This window comes from Gracilinanus agilis, chromosome 3, assembly GCF_016433145.1.
Source record: "Gracilinanus agilis isolate LMUSP501 chromosome 3, AgileGrace, whole genome shotgun sequence".
NCBI classification, from domain to species: Eukaryota; Metazoa; Chordata; class Mammalia; order Didelphimorphia; family Didelphidae; genus Gracilinanus; species Gracilinanus agilis.
The window spans coordinates 622,541,409-622,553,594 of NC_058132.1; the positions used below are offsets into that span (position 1 = coordinate 622,541,409).

At 36.1% G+C, this 12,186-nt stretch overlaps 1 protein-coding gene across 1 annotated transcript in view; it reads right to left on the reverse strand.

Annotated features, from left to right (window-relative positions):
- The window catches only part of DOCK10 (dedicator of cytokinesis 10), a 385,255-nt gene that overhangs the window by 123,681 nt on the left and 249,388 nt on the right, over positions 1-12,186 (reverse strand). Inside the window, exons 8-11 of the mRNA XM_044669448.1 lie at positions 5,520-5,703; positions 3,101-3,186; positions 2,628-2,711; positions 2,346-2,501 (exon numbers count right to left, since the gene is read on the reverse strand). Of these exons, the coding sequence (XP_044525383.1) occupies positions 2,346-2,501; positions 2,628-2,711; positions 3,101-3,186; positions 5,520-5,703 (510 nt within the window). The remainder of the gene's footprint in view (positions 1-2,345; positions 2,502-2,627; positions 2,712-3,100; positions 3,187-5,519; positions 5,704-12,186) is intronic.

Below are 12,186 nucleotides of genomic sequence, written 5' to 3' on the forward strand. Positions count from 1 at the left end.
ACAAGTGCATTTATCTTTCCTATTAATTGCTATTAAAATTAAAAAAAAATAATTTCCAGAGGTGCTAAGTAATATTTTTTCTGGAAAGGGGGTGGTAGGCCAAAAAAGTTTGGGAACCACTGTTTTAGAAGATACTGCTAAGACGTATATGAACAGATGGAGAGTGGAGTACGTAGAACCAGGAAAACAATATATACAATAATCACAAAACTATAAAGACAAACAACTGTGAAAGATTTAAGAATTCTGATCAACATAACGAATGAACATGGTGCTAGAAGACCAATGCTGAAACATGTTACCCATTTCTTGACAGATGGATAATGGATTCAGAATAGAAAACTGATATGGAAAATCCATGTAAAAATTTTTTTGGCTTTCCCTTCATACCAGAGAAGAAGTTTGAATTTTTTCTTTCTCCTTTCTGGGATATTTACAGTATTATATTATATAATTTGGATTAAGTATTTGGTCATAGGCTATATGTAAGTCAGTGTTAAGTAAAATGTAGGTTTTAAACATTTTCTTTGTCTCTACTGGCCTTTATTGGTAATCTGTGGTTTCTTCAAAAATTCCCCAAAATTCCCATTTAGTTTCTTATACTGACGTATTATACAGAGAAAGTATAATAGAGAAAATTGTTATGTGGAAAGGATACCCATATATTTATTCCAAAGGTTTTCTTTCTTTTTTTTGTGTGTGTGTTTTTAGATGGAATTCAGGAAGATGGGAGAAAGAGAAAATAGATGTTTGTTAACTGGAAAAAAAAATAAATCCAAGAGGTTCCTCCAAAGGGATTCTTTAAAAACTTATAGATTGGGGTAGCTAGGTTCCTCAGTAGATAAAGACCCAGACCTGGAGATAGGAAATCCTGAGTTCTAATCCCCAGACACTTCCTAGCTGTGTGACCCTGGGTAAGTCTTTTAATTGCCTAGCCTTACCACTCTTCTACCTTCTGAGATAGAAGGTAAAGATCTAAAAAAATAACAACAATAAAACTTAGAGATTCAAAGCAAAAAGTAGCTTGTCAGCAAAGTAACTCAATTCAGACTCCAAAACAAATAATATGATTAAAAAATGTTTATTTGATTAAAGGGTATTGGTTTTTTTTTTAAACAGGGAGGTATAGAAGAGAAAAGGAAAATAGCTATTAGATAGGAGTTTTATTGAAAATATCACATTATCTCTCATTTAATCAGTGTTATTCACTGCCAGTGTAGGAACTACGTCCAATAGGTTTTAGCCCATCAATTATGGTCTTTGTAGACAAGTTCTAGGCATCTTCCTAAGGGTCTCTTAAAGCTGCCAAAAAGTCAGATAGCTCTTAAGGGCCAGACATTGTATCTGAACCTGAATCTTTCAGACTTTAAGCCCATCACTCTGTTTACTATGTACAAAGAAGTATATTAGAAATCAGAATCTATCCAGAGGGTTCATTAATGAGCAAATAACTAACCACTTATTTTTGTAGCAACACACAATTCTTAGAAAACACCAGCCATTAGCATCAAGTGGTTTTCATTGCAGAATAAAAATATTTTTTTCCTTTTCTACTTACTAGACACTGCTAGTTATCTTTCTTTCCTTTCACCATAAGCCTTACACTGGCCACTCAGTGCACCCCACACATCCACCCAGGCACCAATACTCATACACCCTCCTAATATTAGAAATTAAATAAGAGAGTTCCACTCAGAAAGAGTCTGAATAGAAATGCAGAAGACATGAGCCAAATAACTAGAAATGGTTAGAAATACAACTTTTCCTTTGATGTATTATATTGGAGGAATCATGAGTATTTTTCTGGCTAGACATTATGGGTAGAGATTTGCTAGCTGCCATTTTGCTTTGTGGCTATAGTAGGGCACCCAAGTAGCACAGTGGAAAGACTGCTATGCTTATAGTAATTTCTCAAGATTCAAGACTCATTTTCACGAGTTCAAATCCAGTCTTAGACACTTACTTGCTGTATGACCCTAGACAAATCATTTTACACTATTTGCCTTAGTTTCCTCATCTGTAAAAATGAGCTGGAGAAGAAAATGGCAAACCACTCCAATATCTCTGCCAAGAAAGTCCCAGATGAGGTCATGAAGAGTCAGATGTGACTGAAAAATGACTGACCAACAACATTCTGCAGTGGAGGTCTAGAAATCTTTGCAGTTAAGTTCAACCTAAAAAGAAACATAATAATCAAGTGCAACAAGGAATTTGTTAATCATGTTTATATTTTTTTCATTGTACCATTGCTGAAATAGGTAGTCTGGTATTAGCTAAGGTAAGTAAAGGACAACTCAGGGATGCTCTTGACATATCAATGGATGAAATAACCAAAAACAACTTACATTAGTCAATGGATCATTTTCATTCTCAGTGACACATGCCTGAAGGTTTAAATTGAGAGATTTACAAACAGTCATAAATCTCTTGGCTGTCTTTTCTTCAAATGGCCTGATCATAGACTCCATATCTGAAGGATCCTTTTTCTGAAGTTTTAAGGCCTTAATTAAAAAAAAAAGAATTTGAAAAATGGACTTAGTTACCAACCAGTTCTACACTTTTAATCTAAATGATAAATTCTGATTTTATAGATTCACATTTGTTATGTGTGCTGAAGTCTAACTTACATCTATGTCTGGATCCAGGGAAAACAGATTTAGTCTCTCCATGTTTCGTGACATTTTAACAGTTTCTTCTGTTTCTGTGAGGTACTTTGGAAAACAAAACAAAACAAAACAGAACAAAACAAAACATATTCACTTACAGAAATCCAGATACCCACGACCTTTCCCCAGAAGACATTCCCGCATTGTCATTCTTGTCTCCATCCATATCAGTTCAAATTTTGGAAAATGTTTATGTTTTTTGAACTTGGCATGTTCAATTGGTAAACATGCACTTTAAGGTATTGGAATTTTGGGGGGCATATCTTCTGAAAGGCATCTTAAAGACCATCCAGGCCCACTTCCCATTTTATAGATGGAGAAAGAAGAAAAATCAATTTACTGAGGTCGCATATAGAAGCAAACATGACCTAACCTTGTCCTTGTTGGCACAATTATCGCCCCCCATCCTCTACCCCATTCTCCCAGTTAGTTACTTTTGCAAATTCTGGATGCAAGTTGTTCTCTGAAGAGTCCGTTTCCTCTGATGTGCATTCACAAGTCATAGAATTTTCCAGAGAATCTTAAAAAGACACATTAGAAAACCAAATCATCAATGCTGTCATTAAAATACATCACTCAAATTAGAATCACAAACCTGGGTACACTTACCCAGACTTGAATTCAGGTCTATGGTTATTAAAGCTTATCATCTCTCACTTTTCCCTCTAACTACATCACAGCCTATGGGTCTTTCCAATGAAAGTGTTGGAATTACTGCTGGCTGGGGTAATATCCATCCTTCCGTATATGAGTCTATCTATGATCCTCGTCTCTCAGGCTGACTTTTCTTGAAGCTTCTGACCTTGTACTTGACCCTAGGATTAATATTGCCCTCATTTCAGAGACATAGTCACCCTTCAGTCCCACCAGTCTTGTACTGGGGACCACACTATCAGGGACCTTCGTGTTTTGAGGTGCTTATCAATTCCACTTCCCTTATACTTTAGTTCATTCAGATCTGAGCATTGTCCTCGTTTGAAACCGGGGCTACCTAGACTCTCTAAGACATCTTATATAGATCCTATCAACAAAACCGCCTTTCTTATTTTCCTCTGAAGCCTTGGCCATGACAGAGCTGACAAGAGAAACAATATGCATGTGTGAGGAAGGGAGAAAAGAGAAGTAGGTTCCATGGGTCTGAGATTTCCTCTTATTCAGGCAACAAAAGGCAGCTTTTCTTCACGATCACACTCTAAGTGACATAGTGGATAAACTGCTAGAAATAGAGTCAGAAAGACTTCAGTTCAAATCCTGCCTCAAACACATAATCTGTATGATCCCACTTGAGTCACTTAACCTCTATTTGTCTCAGTTTCCTCAAATGTAAAAAAACAAAACAAAACATCTGTCTCATAGGTACCTGGTGAGGATCAAATGAGATAATATTTGTAAAAAACACTTAATTATGTGACACTTGACCCCCCACTGCCTAATCTTTACTTTTCTTTTGCCTTGCAACCAATACATAATATTGATTCTAAGATAGAAGGTAAGGGTAAAAAACAAATAAAAAAAACACTTAGGTATAAATGATTATTCCCCTTCTTCCTTCCCTTCTCTTCATATGAGGCAGAGAGTCCAGTTAGAAGGTTATTAGAATAGTCCAAAGATGAGGTAATGAAGGCTTGAACCAGGGTGATGGCTTCGTGAGTGAAGAGAAGAGGGCATATTGTGAGGGGAACAATAACAAGATTGTACAACAGATTGGATATATGTGATAATTGAGAATGAGAAGTTGAGAATATGAAGCAATTACATATCTTGGAGACTGGCAGGATGGTGCTGCCTTTGACAGAAATTGGGATGCTTGAGAGAGGAGAGTTTGGGAAAAAGATAATTAATTCTGTTTTGGATATGTTGAGTCTGAGATAGGCATAGGACATCTAGTTTGAGATACCCTAAAGGCAACTAGTGATATGGAACTGTAATGGAGGGAAGAGGCTAAGACTGGGTAGACCTGGGAATCATCTGCTGTGTAGAGATGATAATTGAACTCATGGGCCTGAAGGGATCACAAGTGAGACAGTATAGGCAAAAAGGGAGAAAAGATTCCAGGGTAGAGGCTTGAAGGACACCCAGGGGCAAAATATGTACCTTGAACAAGCATAGGAGATTGGAGAACTGCTAGGAGGAGCACCAAGAGAGAAGATATTTGGAAGAAAAGTTGGAAAAATGTATAACTGGAGGATCCATTTTCATAAAGCATAATTTATAATAATAAGTTAGCATAGCTTTTTATAAACATCTTATTCAGTCTTCATAACAAATCTGGGGGTAGATGCTATTAGTATCCCTTTTTTACAGATGAGGAATTTGATGTATTGAGAGGTTAAGTGACTTACCTGGAGTCGTATAGCTAGAAAGAGTGTAAGTTCAGATTTGAACCCAGATTTTCCTGATTCCAGGCTCTATCTCCTGTACCACTAGACACTTATGAATTTATGGACATTTACCTTATCAATGCTTTTAAAAAATCAACCTGGGGAGTTTATTACTTGATTGAAATGCCAGATCATAAAAAATGTTATATATCCCCTGAGAAAGGTCATGATCCATTAGCTGGTTTCAGAAATTACATTTGCAATGTTGCCAATAGATGACCCCCACCAACTTCTATTGAAATTTATCTGAACTATTTTCAACCAACTGGAAAAATACTCATTTGCAGTAACCACCATTATTAAGTCAGTGTAAAGATTTGGGGGATGAATTTATAGAAATGGATACCTCTTGGATGTATGGGTTAGAGGAAGAAAGTTATTTGAGCTGGTGGCAGTTTCAGTGACCTAAATGACCCCAAATAGGGAGCTTCCTTTCAGTGTGAGAAGAAATGGAACCACATCTGTTTCTCACCCAGCCTGAGATCTGTGAGGTCTGCACTCTTCCTTTCCTGAAGGGGCCCCTCAGGATTTATTTGGAGGATTTTGTTGAGAGTGTGAATCCATTCATCCATATCCAGCTCTGTTTCAGCCGCCAGCACAAAATATGTCAGGTCATTCATTTTCAATTCAAAGGCGTATTTTCTAAGTCTGTTATTCTGCAGTATCAAAGAGAAAGAGAGGGAGAAAAGAAAAGTTTCAATAATTACCCTATAAAATATGGAACAAAGGAGTTTCTAAGAGAGAAAAGAAAAAAAAGAATTTATACATGAGTTTTTCATACAATGGCAAATTGCTAAGTGGCAGAATTATGAGACCCCTTAAATAAAAAAGGGTAGCATGATTAGTGTGCTTGCTGACCTTCAATGCCATGCTCCTAAAGGATGTTCCATTGGCCACTCCATGATCACATCATAAGGTCGTGTATTCTTTCTACCACTACAAATGTCAAACCTATTCTTACCTTCTCACCCTGTCCAGAAATGCCACTTATATTTTTTCCTAAATGCATTGTTGTGGAGCCACTCAATGCTTTAGTTCTTTTACTATTTCATAACTATGATTGAGGTCAAGATTTCTCTTCATAAGTTTCATTCTCACAATGTGATCAATTCATTCCTTTTTTCCCTTCATAAATATCCTTGAGGATATCTACTGCCACCTGTTCCATTTTAGTCACGGGAGTTGATGATATGCTCTACTTAAGTCCACCATTGTTAGTATTTTTAAAATGGCGACCCATTCCATAAGGATCATTATTAAATGAATAGGAGAGTGGATTGAAATTTATTTATCTGCTTCATTTTCTGCACAAAACTGCTAGAGGCACATTGTTTTCATTTACTATATTTCCTTGGAAGAGATTTTGTGACATGTTTTGCACCAAAGTTGGGAGCTCTGTAAAGCTATAAATTTCGAACTTCTGAACCTTCCAGAGTTATTCAATCTCTGGTTTCCAGATAATCTGCAAATCATCAATGGGAACAAATACTATTAATATCAATAATAATAATAACTGACATTTATATAGCAAATTGAGATTTGTCAAGAGCATGTAATTTGTTTTATATGCAATAGCACATTTGATCCTAATGACAACCCTGTGATTTAGGTACTATTATTATTACTATTTTATGGATGAGGAAATTTTAAAAAATGGAGTAACTTGCCCAGTTTTAACAGGGCTAGAATTAGGATGCTGGCTACTTGAATCTTATTCAGGCTACTTTTCAGTTAAACTTTGACTTTTTCCAATATGTTACATGTCTAAATATTTCACTGATGAAAGCAATGACTTTAAATATGAATATATCAAATTTGCATTGAGTCAAAAATGCAGCATGAGTATGATGTAATGGAGAAGGGGTTGGTTTTGGAGTCAAGAACCCCTGGGTTCATGCTTTGCCTATAACATGCCAATGATGTGATCACTGACCAATTATCTTAGTACCCAAGCAACTTTCTAAGATGATAACTTCTCTGATTGAGTTATTGATATGCAATGATGGAAGGAGTTTTGACCCTGGGAATTACTTGCAGTAGTGAAATCACAGTTTTTTAAACAAAAAATTTTGAGTATCTATCAACCTATTTGCTATTGTTGTTCGGTCATTTTCAGGCTTGCCTGATTCTTCATGACTCCATGTGAGATTTTCTTGGCAAAGATACTGGAGAGGTTTAGCTCATTTTACAGATGAGGAAACCGAGGCAAACAGGGTTAAGTGATTTGCCTGGGGTTATATAGCTAGTGAGTGCCTGAGAGCACATTTGAAGATGAGTCTTTCCTGACTCCAGAACTATCTCTCTATCCACTGTGCTAGCTAGCTGCCTCATTCAACCTATTCTGCATAAAAATGCATATATGAATATATGTGCATGTTTGTATGGTGTATGTCTCTATATATGAAACATTTATATAATTAGTCCATTCACCCACAGGCAGAAAAATAAAATATTTCTTTTTCAGACTTAAAAACAACATGAAACAGAAGGTCTTTGTTCTCAATGAAGACTGAATCATGAATATTTTATTAACAATCCGGAGACTTTATTAACAAAAAAGGCAAATAATAGGTCAATTTCATTTCCATGACTCTTTCTTCTTAAGGGCATTGGTATTGAATTCTCCTGTACATGGTGTACATTAATAGGCTCACTCTGTGTTCAGTCTGTATAACTAAGTTCTCTTCTTTCAGGTTATAAGGGTTTCTGCAAATCCACTTTTGGTCCTGTGTATCATGCTACATAAACTAAAAAGGGAAAGTCCTTCAGAAAGGCCAACAATTTTTTCTCATCTGAGTCTGAATCTCTTGTATTTTTTTTTCAAAAGGAGCAAAAAAAGAGAAGGCCATGGCAAATGAAAGTTATATTGTAGTTATGCTCCAATGTAATAAGTAAACGAACAAAAAAAGTATCCTAAGGAGAACCTGTAAGTCGGTCAGGAAGTTGATGATGATTATTATTTTTCTTAAATGATTCTCTTCACTGACGTGACCCACAAAAACTTATTTCTTCTTTTGGAGAAAAAAGCCACTTTTCTCTAGTCTTATGACTGGTTATTTGAAGACCTTACCTTACCTTTCTAAAAGAGGTAAAACTGAGACTCTGAGCCCTAACCTGAAAAAGAGATGGCTAAGAGTCATTCTTATGAGGAAAAGGTAATGTTTTAGTTGAGGACTCCAGCTACTGCTCAGCAAAGACACCAGAAGACCAATGGATGGTATACATATTTGTGGGGCAATTTGTACCAAATTTAGATGGAAAATGGTTACTTTTTTTACTGTGCTATTTCATTAAAAACCTTTGTTCTGAATTAATTGTTCAAACCAATCATTTTGGCTGATTAGGAAAAGTAAACATATTGGTAGGGGTTCCTGAGCTATGGCTTTGAGTAGATGTGGACTCACACAGTATTTTCAGCCTGGGGCAACTTTTCTCAGAGACCTAGGGGGGGGGGAGGTTACATATTATATGTGCTACAAATATAAAATGCTTAAAGAATTACATGAGGGTGAGAGTTGAAGACATTACCAGCTAACTCTGGTGGGAAAAACCCCCTGCAGAAGGTTTGACTTAAGTTAAGCCTTGAAGGAAGCCAGGGAAATCAAGATGAGCAGGGGAGGGAATGGATAGTTTGTGAGCCTGGTTGCCTGGAAGAATAGCAATATATTAATAATTAGGGACATCTGGAATAGAGGAGAGCTCGTGAAGAAAGTTGCTGAATTTTGTTCTGGACATACTGAGTTTGAAATGCTTATGGGTCTTGAAGAACAAGGCATGGACTGGAAAAAATGTCTTCTAAGTATGGGAAAACATCATGAAAAATGGCCAGATTGTCTAGAAGGAAGGATTCTATTGGTGTCTAATGCTACGTGAGGATTAAGAAACAACAGGATAGGGCAGAACAACTTTATATAGCACACCGAATTATCCTAGAGAGTTGAGATTTGGTTTGATGGGTAAAAGAAGCCAGAATTTGTGACAGAGATAAGAGACTGGCTTAGCAAGGCTTTTGTATCTAGGAAGTCCTTTATAATACAAACTATGGTATGGCTGTGATTTGTCAAATATATTTCTCAATAATAATATTCAAAGGGTAAGAGGTAGGAAGGAAAAAGAGACCAGTTAGGAGTTCAATTGCAGTATTAAATTGTGAAGTGCTAAAAAAACCTGAATTGGAATGGTTGCTATGGAAACAAACAAAAAAGAAGGAATACAAATGACATTATAGAGAAAGAACTAGCAGAAATTAGTGATTGAATAGATATGGAAAATGAAGGTAGATAGAATTACAGCTAGATTCTAGTTTTCAAGACTGAGACTAAGAAAATAATAGCATCATTAATATAAGGAAACCAAGAAGATGGGCTATTTTGGATGCGAGGTATGGGTAAAGGGCTATATAAACACAATCTCATCCAGTTATTTTACTTTGGAGTGCATGTGGCACTCGGGTCTTACTTGCAATCTTCAGGTTCAAGGTACTCAGGAGCCTACATTTACTCAAAACTATAGTCTGTAAGTCTCCACAGATGGATCTATATTTTACTCATTAACCAGAGAACATAATTAGCTCAAAGTGAAGCCTTTTAAACAGTGTCATGATAACAGAGATAAGTAGTCATTTAAACATTCCTCCATTCACTTCTAAACTGCTCCCTAACCCCAACTTTGGACCAAATCTCTCATAAATACATACATATACAATAGGAAGAATAGCGATGCAGAAGTAGAACACATGAGGACATGTATTGAAATTTATGGATATAGGATGTATTACTCATGCTTCACATATTATCATGCTGTTGATGTCTGATATTGTCTCTGTTACTTCCACTGGGTCTACTATAGAGATCCTCATGATCATTTCTGGATTTGCCCACATTGGGGAATTGCCCTACTGGATTCATGGTGACTATTGGGTACCTCCATGGTTATTTTTGGGCAGTTCTCCATTGCCTAAATAGTTTTGGAACTTGCCTCTACTACCAGGTCTCAGTTTCAGCTACAGTCCCTTATCTGAGGAGCTACCTTGGCCTAATATGAGGAGGATTAAGCTTTGCCATTTTTCTTTTAAAAAAATTTAATTTAGAATATTTTCCATAGTTACATGATTCATGATTTCCTGCCCCACTCTCATCCTCCATTCCAGAGCTGACAAGCAATTCCACTGGGTTATACATGTGTCATGGGTCAAAACCCATTTCCATGTTATTCATATTTGTGTAGAGTGATCTTTTAACATCAAAATCCTAATAATATCCTCATTGAATTATGGGACTGATCATGTATTTTCCTTCTGCTATTCTGTTCCTACAGTTCTTACTCTGGATGTGGATAATGTTCTTTCTCATAAGTTCCTCTGGATTGTCCTGGATCATTGCATTGCTGCTAGTAGAAAAGTCTATTTTATTCGATTGTGCTATAATGTATCAGTCTCTGTATACAATGTTTTCCTGATTCTGCTCCTTTCTCTCGGAATCAATTCCTGGAGGTCTTTCCAGTTCAATAGAAATCCTCCAGTTAATCATTCCTTTCAGCACAATAGTATTCCATCACCATCAGGTACCACTATTTGTCCAGCCATTCCCCAATCAATGGACATTCCTGTATTTTCTAATTTTTGGCCACCACAAAGAACGCAGTTCTAAATATCTTTGTACAAGTATTTTTTCCTTATTATCTCTTTTGTATAAACCCAACAGTGGTATAGCTGGATCAAAGGGCAGACATTCTTTTAAAGCCTTTTGGGCATAATTTTAAATTGCCCTTCAGAATGATTTGATCAACTCACAACTCCAGCAGCAGTGTATTAGTGTCCCAATTTTGCCAAATCACCTCCAAAATTTATCACTTTCCTTTGCTGCCATATTAGCCAGTCTGCTTGATATAAGGTGGTACCTCAGAGTTGTTTTTATTTGCATTTCTCTAATCAGGAGAGATTTAGAACACTTTTTCATGTGTTTACTGATAGTTTTAATTTCTTTATGCGAAAACTGCCTATTCATGCCCCTTGACCATTTGTCGATTGGAGAATGGCTTGATTTTTTGTAGATTTGAATTTTTTCCTTATGTGTTTCAGAAATTAAATCTTTGTCAAAGACTTTTGTTTTAAAAATGTTATCCCAGTTTGTTGCTTTTCTTCTAATTTTGGTTGCATTTGTTTTGTTTGTATAAAACCTTTTTAATTTGATATAATCAAAGTAATTCATTTTACATTTTGTAATGTTCTCTATCTCTTACTTAGTCTTAAATTACTTCCTTTCTCACAGATCTGACAGATATACTACTTTATATTCACCAAATTTATTTATGATTTTTTATACCTGTCATTTATCCATTTTGAATTTATCTTGGTATAGGGTGCAAGACGTTTATCTATATCTAATTTTTTCCCATACTATTTTACGATTTTCCCACAAGTTTTTGTCAAATAATGAGTTCTTGTCCCAAAAGTTTGGATCTTTGGGTTTATCGAACACTAGTTGGTTGAGGTCATTTACCCCTAGTTTGTTCCATTGATCCATCCTTCTGTCTCTTAGCCAGTACTATATTTTGTGTGTGTGTGTGTGTGTGTGTGTGTGTGTGTGTGTGTGTGTGTGTATGTATGTGTTTTAATAAAACCCTTACCTTCCATCTTGGAATCAATACTGTGTATTGGTTCCAAGGCAGAAGAGTGGTAAGGGCTAAGCAATGGGGGTTAAGTGACTTGCCCACGGTCACACAGCTGGGAAGTGTCGGAGGCTAGATTTGAATCCAGGATCTCCTGTCTCTAAAGTTCTAATGATGGTGCTGCCAAAATTTTCTGAGTATAGCTAAGATGAATGCCCGGTACAAACAGATGAACTACTTGCCTGTGAACATCCAATGAATTAAAGAAAAACAATACACATAACAACACAGGTTTAATGTCTTAGGCAGTTATAGAATTCTAACAGCAAAGGGCTTTCAATCAGATCTGGACAGTTCATGGGGTGGAATGTAATTTGTAAGCAAACTTTTACACTGTTTACACACACATACAAGACAAATATTAGCAAAACATGCTACACTACAGCTTCATCCAAAAAGGAAAATGTGAAAAGGAAGAAATTTAAATTAAAACTAAAAAATGCACCAGACAATATGGAGGTGAGAAGTGA